A 12,261-nucleotide genomic window follows, 5' to 3' on the forward strand; every position below is an offset into this window, starting at 1 on the left:
GAATTTTCTAATCCCTCTGACTGTACGTAACACAGATCTCAGACCTGAAGGTCATTGTCTAAGAAACCGTGGTACAGAAGACTTTGAGAGTGAGCATTTATGGCGTTTACATATGTCTGATATTTGTCTTTTTGGATAATGGAACCGTTATTCTCTGTCATGAAGGCTTGAAACCTTGGAGTCACTTCTGACTTAGATCCTACTTAGCATTCAATAGCCACTTAATATTAAGATCAGTTATGTCTACGTCCAGAATGTGACCTGCATTTGTCTTTATTTTATTTCTGTATCTCCCACTTCAGCTCAGGATTGCATAGTCCCTTGCCTGGACTACTGTTATCTCACTTTATTAGTTTTCCATTGTTCCATAACAATTTTCCACAAGCTTAGCAGCTTAAAACAATTCGTACTTATAATCACACAGTTTCTTTGGGTCAGATATATAGTTACAGCTTAGACTGGTTCTCCTCTTAGAGTCTCATAAGGCTGCAAGTAAGAAACTAGCTGAATTGTGTTCTCATCTGGAGGCTTGACTAGGGAAGAATCCACTTGCAGCTTATTCAGGTTTTGGCAGATTTTATTTCCTTTTGGAGTTAGAACTAAGGGCCCTGGATTCTTGCTGGCTCTTGGCTGGAGACTCCTCTTAGTGCCTTACAGTTTTTTTTTTTTTTTTTTTTCCATGTGGCCTTTTTCAGCATGGCCATTTACTTCATCAAGCCAGTAAGAAGGGTCTATATAATGTGATCATGGGAGAGACATGTTATGCCCTTTGCCTTGTTCTGTTGGTTAGATACAAATCATAGGTCCCAACTCACTCAAGAAGAGGAGATTTTACAAAGCAGGAACAACAGGAGGTGGGTATAATGGGTATCTACCTGAGAGGCCATGCACTACACTCCCCCAGCCTACTATTTTATACTTCAAGCACCTATTAGAATAATCCTTCCAGATTTAAGTATATTATTTACATTATGAAAGTAACCTAATAAGAATTGAGAACAGATGACGAAGGTATATATGTATTTAAGTAACCTAACTCTTCACTATCATTGCAAAAAATCAATAGATTCTAAAATAAATGAGTGTTAACAGAGCAGTATATGCATATTATTGAGTATTTTAAAAGTAAACACCATAAGAACTGAAAACAGGAGTGGTTTAAAGTGTTGCTTCTGGGAAGTAAGAGGTAGGGAAGGTATAAACAGGGAATAGTCATTTTCCTTATAAACCCTTCATCATCCTTTTTTTTTTTTTGTAGCCATGTACATATATCATGATTATTAAACTTAAAAATATAATATAACCCTCCTATGCTAGGCATGATTTGATCTCATTACCCTTATTGAGTTTTTTATTCCAGTGACTCCCATGATCTATTTGTTTCTGAATAAATATGGATTATTTAAATAAGCTGAAATATGTATAAGATTTTACTTTTAATATTTAAACAAATATTTGAAAATTACATTAGCAAAATGAGTCTCAGGGTTTGAGATATTTTATTTCAACTTCCACACTTACATATGAATCTGATCTATAACATTCCTAATAAATGATGTGAATCCAACCTCTGTTAAAATATTTTATCAACTATTATAGGATATCTACCACTACAAAAGTAGCTCCTATACTATAAGCTTTGAAGTATTCTTTGTTATGGTCCCACAAGGATCTATTTCTTAAGTAATCATGGGGTTTTAGGCACTCTGTTAGACACAGAAACCCATAGATGAATGAGAAACTATGCTGTTTTTACTTTGAACTGAAATATTTGTCTTTTAATTTTCATCAGTTGGTCCTAACTCTCCTCTCTAGACCAATACAGTAGATTATAGTGGCTATGAACATGAACTTCGGAACTAGGAAAAATGTTCCAATCCTACCTTGGCTGTCACTAGTTTTGTGAACTTGAACAGATGACTGTAAAATGGAGATAAAAATAATCTATCTCTTTGGGGGACAATAAAGCAAGTTCAAATGAGTAAAAGTGTTTAACACTCTGTAACACACAGAAGCTTAAAACGTTAGCCTTTGCAGTAACAACAATAATAAACAAGGATTTAACTCTTTCTCATTGAAGATAGTGGTCAGAGTTTTCCAAAGACCTAATATCCTTAGTTTTTGTTAGTCATGGCTTCTAGGTCCCTTATATCATGGATTATATTCCTGTGCATATTTTCTAGTTTGTCAAGGATCCTCTTACTCAACTGAACACAATATTCTGTATGTAGTTTGAATGGAGCCAAATTGAGTATAATTATTTTCTCCTTCAATGTAAATTTCTTCCTTCTTTCAAAATAGTGAAATAAAAAAACGATCATTTCATTGGGAGCCTCATTCCACTGAGACTGAAGTCTAAAAATCCCTGAAGTCATTTCCATGGACTGCTCTTTGCTTGAACTTCAGTCAGATTCCATCCAGTACTTGTTCTATTAGAAACCTGAGACATTTTTCTCCAATAGACAAATAGGTGCCTAATATTACAGACTTCTGAGATTCATATAAGATGCATCTTTTCATCCAGTGTATTCCTTGAGAATATCAACGTTTGTCACTGGTGAACGTAAGAAGAAAGTCTTGTGCTAAATGCTTGGCTGGTTGCTAGGAATGAGGCTGAGGACAGAACCCAAAAGTAGTTTAGCAATGCCTTGAGATAAGTTTATTTTATTCAGCATTAGGAACATAAACATAGTCAAGACTTAAAGATTTGCTCACCTGAATAATGTGTTGAACAATACGGTGTCCTTTAGAAGATTTCCAAGCATATGCTGATTAAAAAATTTTCTTTTTACCACTTCTTGATAACAGCACAAATCATGTTATAGTGTACATTAAAATATAGAAGCATTTCTTAAGAATAAGTCAAACATTTCATTAATTCAATTCAGTAGACCTCCAGTGACCCTAAACTGATAGATATGATTTTTTAGAAAATAAAATCACATTCACTATGATGAAGATTATTACATGTAAAATCAAGTTGGTTTATTCAGGTGGATTAGGAATTTAACTCTGAAGACTCCTAATTCTTTCACATAAATTCCAAGAATTCCTGAGCAGCATATGCAAGGCCTTTCATGTTGACAAATTGTGACATTCCCTAACTCAATGGTTCTCAACCAGGGGCAATTTTGCTCTCCAAGAGACATTTGTTAATCTTTGAAGACATGTTCATTGTCACAGCTAAGGTAGGTGGGGGCCAGGGAAGCTGCTAAACATCCTACAATGTACAGGACAGCCCCCGCAACAGAAAAATATCTAATTCAGAATGTCAGTAGTAGCAGTGAGTTGGGAATTTTTAGGTGTTGCAATGGACGTTTTTCCCTCCTATTTCTCTCATTTCTACTGCTGCTTCTCTCTGCCCCTTCCCACTACTCCCTTAAATCCAAATTTTTTCCTAACATTTTTGCTTTTAATATTATTACTTTTTTATCATTAGGAAAACTTGACTAACATCTAACATAATGTCTTTTCTTAAGAGGTTAAGTGTGAGAAATATTCGCAACAGGACACACTTAGTGATAACATTCTGGGTTATTACAAAGCCAATGTTCAAATCATTGCCCAAGTTATGGCGGGTTTTTCTAATGTCAGAATATCAGAATTTGGGAGTCATTCACATAGTCAAAAGCATTCAGGTCAACTCTCACTTTGAAATGGCAGTTTGTCAGCAGAGATGCTTAACATATGTAATTGATGGGATGCTATGCTTTAACCCTCAATAATTTGTCTGGCATGGGATAGAAAATATTGAGAGATTTAATGCAAAACCATGGTTGAGGGGGAAATTCTTTGTACTACCTCACTATAGTTCATTCTATAGTGCTTTGTATACAGTAGATTTTCAAAGGGTGACTGATTGATAGTGGAAACAGCTGTGTGGTTTGGGCATAAAGTATTGACTGCAACACCAGAGCTTCTCTGAGTTATGTGTTTGTGATTCCTGCCCTCCCTAATTTCCCCGTGGAGGCAGCGCTGAAGTGAGCTGTTGTAAGATAGAAGACCTTTACTTTGTTCTATACAAGGACATAGGAACAAACCCATATAGAGTTCCCTATCCATAGCTCTTCATCACAACTTTTAAAAAGTAGTTTTTATGGGAAACCTGCTGCTTTTCATGACAACACTTTTCTGGGTAGAGTTGTAACAAGATTTAGACAATTGTGTTTTGTAAATATTCGGAGGACTGAAAATGTTTTGACTCATTTCTCCATTCTTTTATCTTTCAGAAGAGTTAATATTTAAGTAACTTGCCTTTGTAGATAGTTAACTGAAATGCCATAAAATTTCTTGCTTTACTGAACTTTTTCCTGAGCACCTACTTTCTTTTTTTTTTTGGAAACTATTAAGTGTTTTTATGTTCCTAAGGCCTAGAAAACCTGTTTTTGGCTCTCTGAGTGAAGACAACTCCAACACATGTAAGATAATTAAAAGACAGATATACCAAAATTTATAAACAACTGAAACCTATATTATGAATTAATTATTATAAACTCTGAGGGTAAAAGAGCATGGGATTGATAAGGAGTAGAACACTTTTTTAAAAAAATGTGTTTTGGAGGTAAGTTTTGAAGCAGAACTTTAAAAAATTAGCACAAGAGAGTAGATTTTTCAGCATATTCTTTTTTCAAAACTATTTTATTTTGGAAAATTTCAAACAGGTTTAAAAGTAGAGAAAAGAGTCTAATAAGCCTCCATATACCTGCCACCTGGATTCAGTAATCACCAATAGGCTGCCATTCTTGCCTCAGGTTTTTAAATAAATTCCAGACTTAGCATCATTTTGTTCCTATATATCTAAGCACGAATTTCTAAAAACCATGGACATTTCCACCCATAAAATAATGCCATGACCACAATGAACAAAATTATTAATACCATCCTGGTATCATTTAATACCTAGAACCCATTCAGATTTCCTTGATTATCTTCACATCCTGTGTTGATTAGGTATGTTCTAATTAGACTCCAAAGAAAGTCCACACATTGTACTTGGTTAAGTCCCTTAAAGCAACATTTTCTTTAATTAATATGTAGTCTTATTTCCAAAGTCAACATTCTACACAAATATCCAATATTATTTGGTTAAAACACCTTTCCCCATTTTGTTTCAATCAATTATGCTAGTGGGGATGGAGAAATGAGAATCATCTTGTTAGCTAAATAAAAACCTCTACCGTATTCGTCCATAATCTGTTCCTGATGTTTTCACCTCAGTATTTGCCATTTTGGTGAACTTGACATGTGTGAATTACATTATAGGATTTAGGAACAATTGCAGTTACTTTAAATATTCCTTAAGTCCAGAGTCTTGACAGGTATGCCATGAATCCTGTGTGAAAACTATTAATATTACCATGCAGTTTTATTCTGGTATGTAACTTCACTCTATTATAAACTATTATCGTTGATGTATATCAAGCAGGCATGTAGACCTCTCATGTATGGTACATACAAATGAGGACAGGTAATTAGAGAAGCAAAACACATTCTAATACATCAGTATGCCTAGAACACTTATCATCTGGGGGTGAGCAGTTACAATATCTCAGTCATGAAACCTTTGCATGAGGACATCTTATCTTACCATAAAGAAACTAACTCAAGTCAGAACAAAATCTGCTCCTTCCCAAAATACAGTATTGTTCTCTCAGGAAATACAATGTGCTACAATGATGCAGAGTATTAGTAGCCAGAGAATGAAATTTTGGAATCTAAAGAAGACAGTGGTCATGAAAATATGTTATCTTTTATAACAGCATGATTCCAAAGTTATAAGTTTTTAAAACTAATACTTGATTTAAGTCATGAAGTATAACTGTCACAGTCTTTTAAAATATCTACTTTTAATTACAGTATATAAATGACCCCATGGCTCCAGAAATTGTGAACATAGTAGAGCCAATGGTAGGATTATATGAGGGTTCAGCAGAGATGTCATCTGACCTTCACTCACTTGCTACATTTATGTATAACAATCATCCAGATAATAACTTTCCTGCAAGGAATAGAGCTGAAGACCAGACTTCACCAGTTGGTAGGTAGAATTTTGATTTTCTATAAAGTGCATTTAAACCACCAGTGCTAGCTAGCACAGAAATGAACCTTAGTGTAGAGTTCAGCCATATTATTAATGGTCCTTGGGCTGGAGTCAATTTTTTTTTTTTTTTAGCTGTCGGAAAACCTCATGCAATAAATGGAAATGCCACACAGGCAGAAGCTGGCCCCTCCTAACCCATTTGACCTTCTTCCTGGAGAAAGTAGCACCCTAGAGTCTCCGGCCAAGCTGCATAGACAATCAGTTATTACAGTTGCCAAAGCAGGTGTGATGGGAAGGGATTAACATATCTTCAAATCATTTACAGGCCTCACACTCCCTACAGCTTTTGACTAATAGGTTTTCAAATGTCACTAAAGGTAAATAGGTCAGAAAGTTACAACTCTAGTGCATGGTGTGATAAACAGGTGTAGGTGACCCCAACGATGTGGTGATGTCATTAGTGTATACACTTGCTCTTCAGTGTCAGTGGCTCTTACAGTTTCTAAACGGAGAATGTCATGTATGGCAAATTAAAAATACTCACCTGACACATATTCTCTTTCTACCTTTTCTAAAATGTTAAATGAGAAGAATATTTTATTTTATTACCTTTTCTCTGATTTGGTATTTGTCCCATTCAAAATTAAAAGTGTTATTCTATTTATGGTAAAATTAGTAAAAAAAATCACATTACATTGAATAGATATTTATATTGCACTTAACTGATCCATCTTTCTTGTGCAAAGATGACTGGAGGGTAACACTGAAAATTAAGAGTCCCATGATTTCTGATGCAGATGTTCCCTTAAATACTTAAAGTTTGACCTAATTGCTACTTAAGAGTTTTAGAAGCACAAATTCTAAAGAAAGCGAAAATCTAACATTTGAAATCCTTCTGGGATATTTATTTGTCAGTTATCCAAGCATGCTTGTTTTAAAGAATTATTTGGTTTACTGAATGTGTGAATGTATGGTGAAATTTAAGTCCAAATAAAACTATTTAACTCTTCTACTAAAACCAGGTATTGATTTATAATATCTCAATTATGTATTTCTTTAACTCTTCTACTAAAACCTGGTATTGATTTATAATATTTCAATTATATATTATTGCCTACTCTTTCTTTTCAGAAAACATTCCTAACCAGTCTCTTTAATAAAGTTATGTTTTCTTAAAAACACTAATGTCATGTTTCAGAGTAATGTGTAAAAACTAGCAAAATTATCAGCACAAAGTGTTTGTCGTTATTATTGGGAGGTACTCAGAAATTCAATACAATCCCTAAAATTAATATTTTTATGTTTATATTATTACATATCTACTTTTAATAGAGATGTGCATGGAGAGATTAATGAATAAGGAGAAGTCAGGTTTAAGATTTTACAGTCTAAGGAAAAAATAATTTTGATTCTGAAGCCAAACATCTTTTTTTCTCTTTTTACTGAATTCAAACAGTAACTACAAGGAATCAGTATATTACTGACATTGCAGCTGAACAGCTGTCTTATGTTATCAGGAGACTTGTACCTTTCACTGAGCACATGATTAGTGTATCTGCTTTCACCATCATGGGAGAAGGACCACCAACAGTTCTCAATGTTAGGACACGTGAGCAAGGTAAGGATGTATTTCCTTTGAAACAATTACCTGCAGATATTGCTGTTGTACACTGTGATACTTTTTCTTTTCATTCATATGTTCATTCTTCTTTTTAAGTGCCAAGCTCCATTAAAGTTATAAACTATAAAAATATTAGTTCTTCATCTATTTTGTTGTATTGGGATCCTCCAGAATATCCCAATGGAAAAATAACTCACTATACGATTTATGCAATGGAACTGGATACAAACAGAGCATTCCAGATAACTACTATAGATAACAGCTTTCTCATAACAGGTAGAAAACAACATTTTATTGTTGTTGTTTGTTTTACATTTCTATTCTGGTGGAAAATATGCCCATTTCCCTGTGCCTTATATACTACAGAACACATGCTATGTCAATTCATATTTTGTTGTTTTGTGTCGCCATGGATATCTTTTTAAAATACCTGCATACATTACTCGGTTAAATGTGTTTTTCTTTAACTAGATTTACCCACAAAGATTAAAAAGCATCAGATCACAAGCCTCATAGAAATTTACTTAACTTAAGGAATACTATATCTGGTATATCAAAATAACTTATTACTGAAGACTAAAATGTACGAATGCAAAAATCAGCTGAAGTAATTCAGCTGACATGGTATTTGTGCCAAGTCAACTATACCCCCTGCAGTGTGCCAAAAAGTTACTTTTTCAACTTTAAATTATTGCCTTAATATTTTAGGAAAGAAATTGAAACTACCAACATGGAAAGGCCTATAAGCCCAAGAATTTGAGGAGACTGCAATTATTTGGAAGCTGATATAGATAATCTAGTCCCCCATATAAATTATTCTTACTGGTCTTATATTAAATGACACCAATCCCAAGAATATTATTTTAAGGACATTAAACAGTTTGTCTATTGTCCTTATAGGGTTAAAGAAATACACAAAATACAAAATGAGAGTGGCAGCCTCAACCCACGTTGGAGAGAGTTCTTTGTCTGAAGAAAATGACATCTTTGTGAGAACTCCCGAAGATGGTAAGAATATCAGTTGCATTTTTAATTGTTTTTAAAAGTGATTGTACATGCTCAGTGCCTTCACTTCATGCCACTTCTAGGGTCTAAAGCAACAAGCAACAATAAAAATATAGGTACTAAAAATTTTCTTTTCTTCCCCTAGAACCAGAATCATCACCTCAAGATGTTGACGTAATTGATGTTACCGCAAATGAAATAAGGTTGAAGTGGTCACCACCTGAAAAGCCCAATGGGATCATTACTGCTTATGAAGTGCTATATAAAAATATAGACACTTCATATATGAAGAACACATCAACAACAGACATAATATTAAGGAACTTAAGACCTTACACCCTCTATAACATTTCTGTAAGGTCTTATACCAGATTTGGTCATGGCAATCAGATATCTTCTTTACTTTCTGTAAGGACTTTGGAGACTGGTGAGCTTTGTTTTGCTTTGTTTGTTTAATAATACATAGTGATATGGTAAGCATAGCTGATAGTTGCCATGTTGCTTACATTTTATGTAAGCTAAAATCCCTCATTATTTTGTTTTGTATAATCCAGAAATTAATTTTCTATTTCAGGCAAAAGTACAGGAAAAGGTTTATTGTACAAATTTTTTAAAGTCTGATTTATATAAGGGAACTACTAATCAAAATCTATGAATTTTCAAATGAAAAGACCTTAAGAAACCAAGGATTCTTTCAATGTACCTATAAATTGTAGGTTGAATGGCTACTTGCCATTGAATGGCATGCCTGGAGAAGACTTATGGAGGAGACAGCATTTGGCCTGGATCTTAATGAGGAGGGAGGAATGGGCAGAAGAATGTTATAGAGCAGAGGTCCCCAACCTTTTTGGCCCTGGGGACTAGTTTCATGGAAAAACTATTTTTCCCTGGACTAGAGAGGGAAGTGGGGCTGGTTTACAGGATGATTCAAGAACATTACATTTATTGTGCACTTTATTTCTATTATTATTACGCCATAACATATCAAGAAATAATTATACAACTCACCATAATGTAGAATCAGTGGGAGCCCTGAGCTTGTTTTCCTGCAGCTAGATAGTCCTATCTGGGGGATAATGGGAGACAGTGACAGATCATCCGGCATTAAATTCTCATAAGAACACACAACATAGATCCCTTGCATGGGCAATTCACAATAGAGTTTGCGTTTCTATGAAAATCTAATGTCGACACTGATCTGACAGGAGGCAAAGCTCAGGCAGTAATTCAGGCAATAGGGAGTGGCTGTAAATACAGAAGCTTTATGACGCTCACGTGCTGTGTGGCCCAGTTCCTAACAGGCCACTGGTTGGTACTAGTCTGTGGCCCTGGGATTGGGGATCCCTGTTATAGAGGTTGCTGGGTGGGTTGGGAGAGGATATCCCTTCTAAAGGAAGTAATGCAAGCAAGGAATTACTTGTGTTTTAGTTTTGGTGAAACTACAGGAAGACAGTTTGTCTGATAATCTTATTTCATTGTTTATATTGTGTTACAATTATGTATTGGTGGCATAACTATTAGGCCAATTCTACAATGTATTCTGAGAATTAATAACTGAATATAAAGTTACTGTTTTATCTGTACATTTAAAACAATAAATATTTACTGACTAGCTACTGGTGGGACCACATTAAATTACCATTTTTATAGGTCACAAATGGCCAAATATCAGCAATTTCATGTAGTTCAGCCAGATACTATATATGAATTTCTGTCTTGACCTTGAGAATCTAGAAATCTAGTAAAGTAGCTTACTTTTGTATAAAAGTATCCTGTTGAGATTCTTCACAGAAATGAACACAATGAGATGATACAAAAGAGCCCATAGATAATGGCAGTAGTTGAAATTGCAGGAATAAGAAGGTAATGAAAGGAGCATTTTACATTATCAAGAGCTTTGAAGTGACACTTAATTGATATTAATCCATATATTGGCATGTTTCACTGCTTTTATAGGTATTGTACGTAAAATAAGTATTTTTGAGAAAAATGTCTGCTCTTTAATGACTCAGTTTTATTTTGCAGTGGGTCAAGGAAATGAAACAAGCATATTTTTAGCACCTATTAAGTGTCACGGGCCTGCTAATGGGTTTCACAGAAATTGTCTTGAAAAAATTCTAAACTAAAGCAGTACATTATTGTTATCTTCACGGAAAACAGAATCTAATGAAAAATGGAGGGTTTGAGAGGTTCATTCATTCAAAAAATATTTATAATATACTAGGCCCTCCTGGGGATAAAGCAGTGTAGAAGAAAAGGATTTCCTTCCCTCCTTAAGTTTTATTAGTTGGTGGGTGTTTAATTGCCTAATGGCACCAGCTGAAAAGTGATGAGCTGGAATTAGAGTCCAAAGCTATCTGACTGTAAAACCCATTTCCCTTTCACAGCACATGCTGTTTTAGAAGTAATCAACAAAGCTGGTAAATTATAAACTATATCTAAGATCTCTCTGTTCATTGTTACACTGATATTTTATTGTTAGGCTTCTGCCCAGCATGGGGAAGAAAATAATAACTTTGAAAGATTCTATTGTGATATGAAAGAATAACCATTTTTATGAATGCTTATCAAGTATTTCGTTTAAGTGGCCACAGCATCAGGAACACCTTATTTTAAAGATGAATTATAAAGCAATTTTTTTTGTTTTCTGATTATTACATGCACATAATCTTTTAGTATTGAAAATGTACTTTTATTTTCTGTTTTATTTCTGTTTGTATGAGTTTAATTTGAAGACAGGGACAATAAACTTTAAGTGAATACAAATTTTGAGATTTAGTTTAAAATGAGAATTTTCATTTTGGAAAGTATCTTAGAAAACATGCAGAACCCTTTATTTTTTTAGGTAAGGAGACCTAGGACAATTTGGGTAAAAGGACTCATAAGTTATAGTACTTGGGGCTTGACTATAGGCCTCCTGAGCCCCATTACAGGCCTCACTTAATAGAATCCGGAGATGGCTAAAAAAATAAAGAGAAGGGGAAACCAATATATCCCATGGCTCCCTAGCCAGGCCTAGCAGTTAGGAGTACAAGGTTTAATGCCCATCTTCCTGATATCTGGCTCTCTGTCCTAAGTTAGGGTAGTCTCAAGGTCTGTGCATTTTCCACCTGGATGAAAATGGAAGACAATGGAATCTACATTAGTGACTTTTCCTAGATTATGTTTGTTGCTATTAAACCACCCACTTTAGCTCCTTTGGCAAAAGAGGAAGCTAGAATGCTAAGTAGGGTCTCAAATGTCATTTGAAGCAAGACGAGCTCAAGAGCAACTGTTTTTCTGTGTTTAGGCTCAAAATAATCTTATTAAATACAGTAATTATACCTTCTATTCATGTAAAAAATATGGGTCCACTCTTCAATATTTTTTCATGAGAAATTGAGTGATGTGTTAACTCAGTGATGTGTTAATATTACTAATTAAAAATAGGAGTAAATTATTTGGTTAAACGTCTTATCTTTTTAAGAGAAATAGAGTTTACTGATGCTTGGAAGTAAAACACCCTTATGTTCAAGCAGGAAAACTCAATACAAGATTGATTGTGTGTGTGTGTGTGTGTTTTAATCATAGACTGTGCAGTTTTCCAACAAGCTTA

The 12,261-nt window shown here is 34.4% G+C and overlaps 1 protein-coding gene across 1 annotated transcript in view; it reads left to right on the forward strand.

The window, feature by feature from the left end:
* PTPRQ (protein tyrosine phosphatase receptor type Q) overlaps positions 1–12,261 on the forward strand; it is a 220,149-nt gene that overhangs the window by 31,293 nt on the left and 176,595 nt on the right. The window contains exons 10-14 of the mRNA XM_010383675.2: positions 5,857–6,037; positions 7,497–7,658; positions 7,758–7,937; positions 8,562–8,669; positions 8,812–9,093. Coding sequence (XP_010381977.1) covers positions 5,857–6,037; positions 7,497–7,658; positions 7,758–7,937; positions 8,562–8,669; positions 8,812–9,093 — 913 coding nt within the window. The remainder of the gene's footprint in view (positions 1–5,856; positions 6,038–7,496; positions 7,659–7,757; positions 7,938–8,561; positions 8,670–8,811; positions 9,094–12,261) is intronic.

This window comes from Rhinopithecus roxellana, chromosome 10 (genome assembly GCF_007565055.1).
Source record: "Rhinopithecus roxellana isolate Shanxi Qingling chromosome 10, ASM756505v1, whole genome shotgun sequence".
Taxonomy (NCBI): domain Eukaryota; kingdom Metazoa; phylum Chordata; class Mammalia; order Primates; family Cercopithecidae; genus Rhinopithecus; species Rhinopithecus roxellana.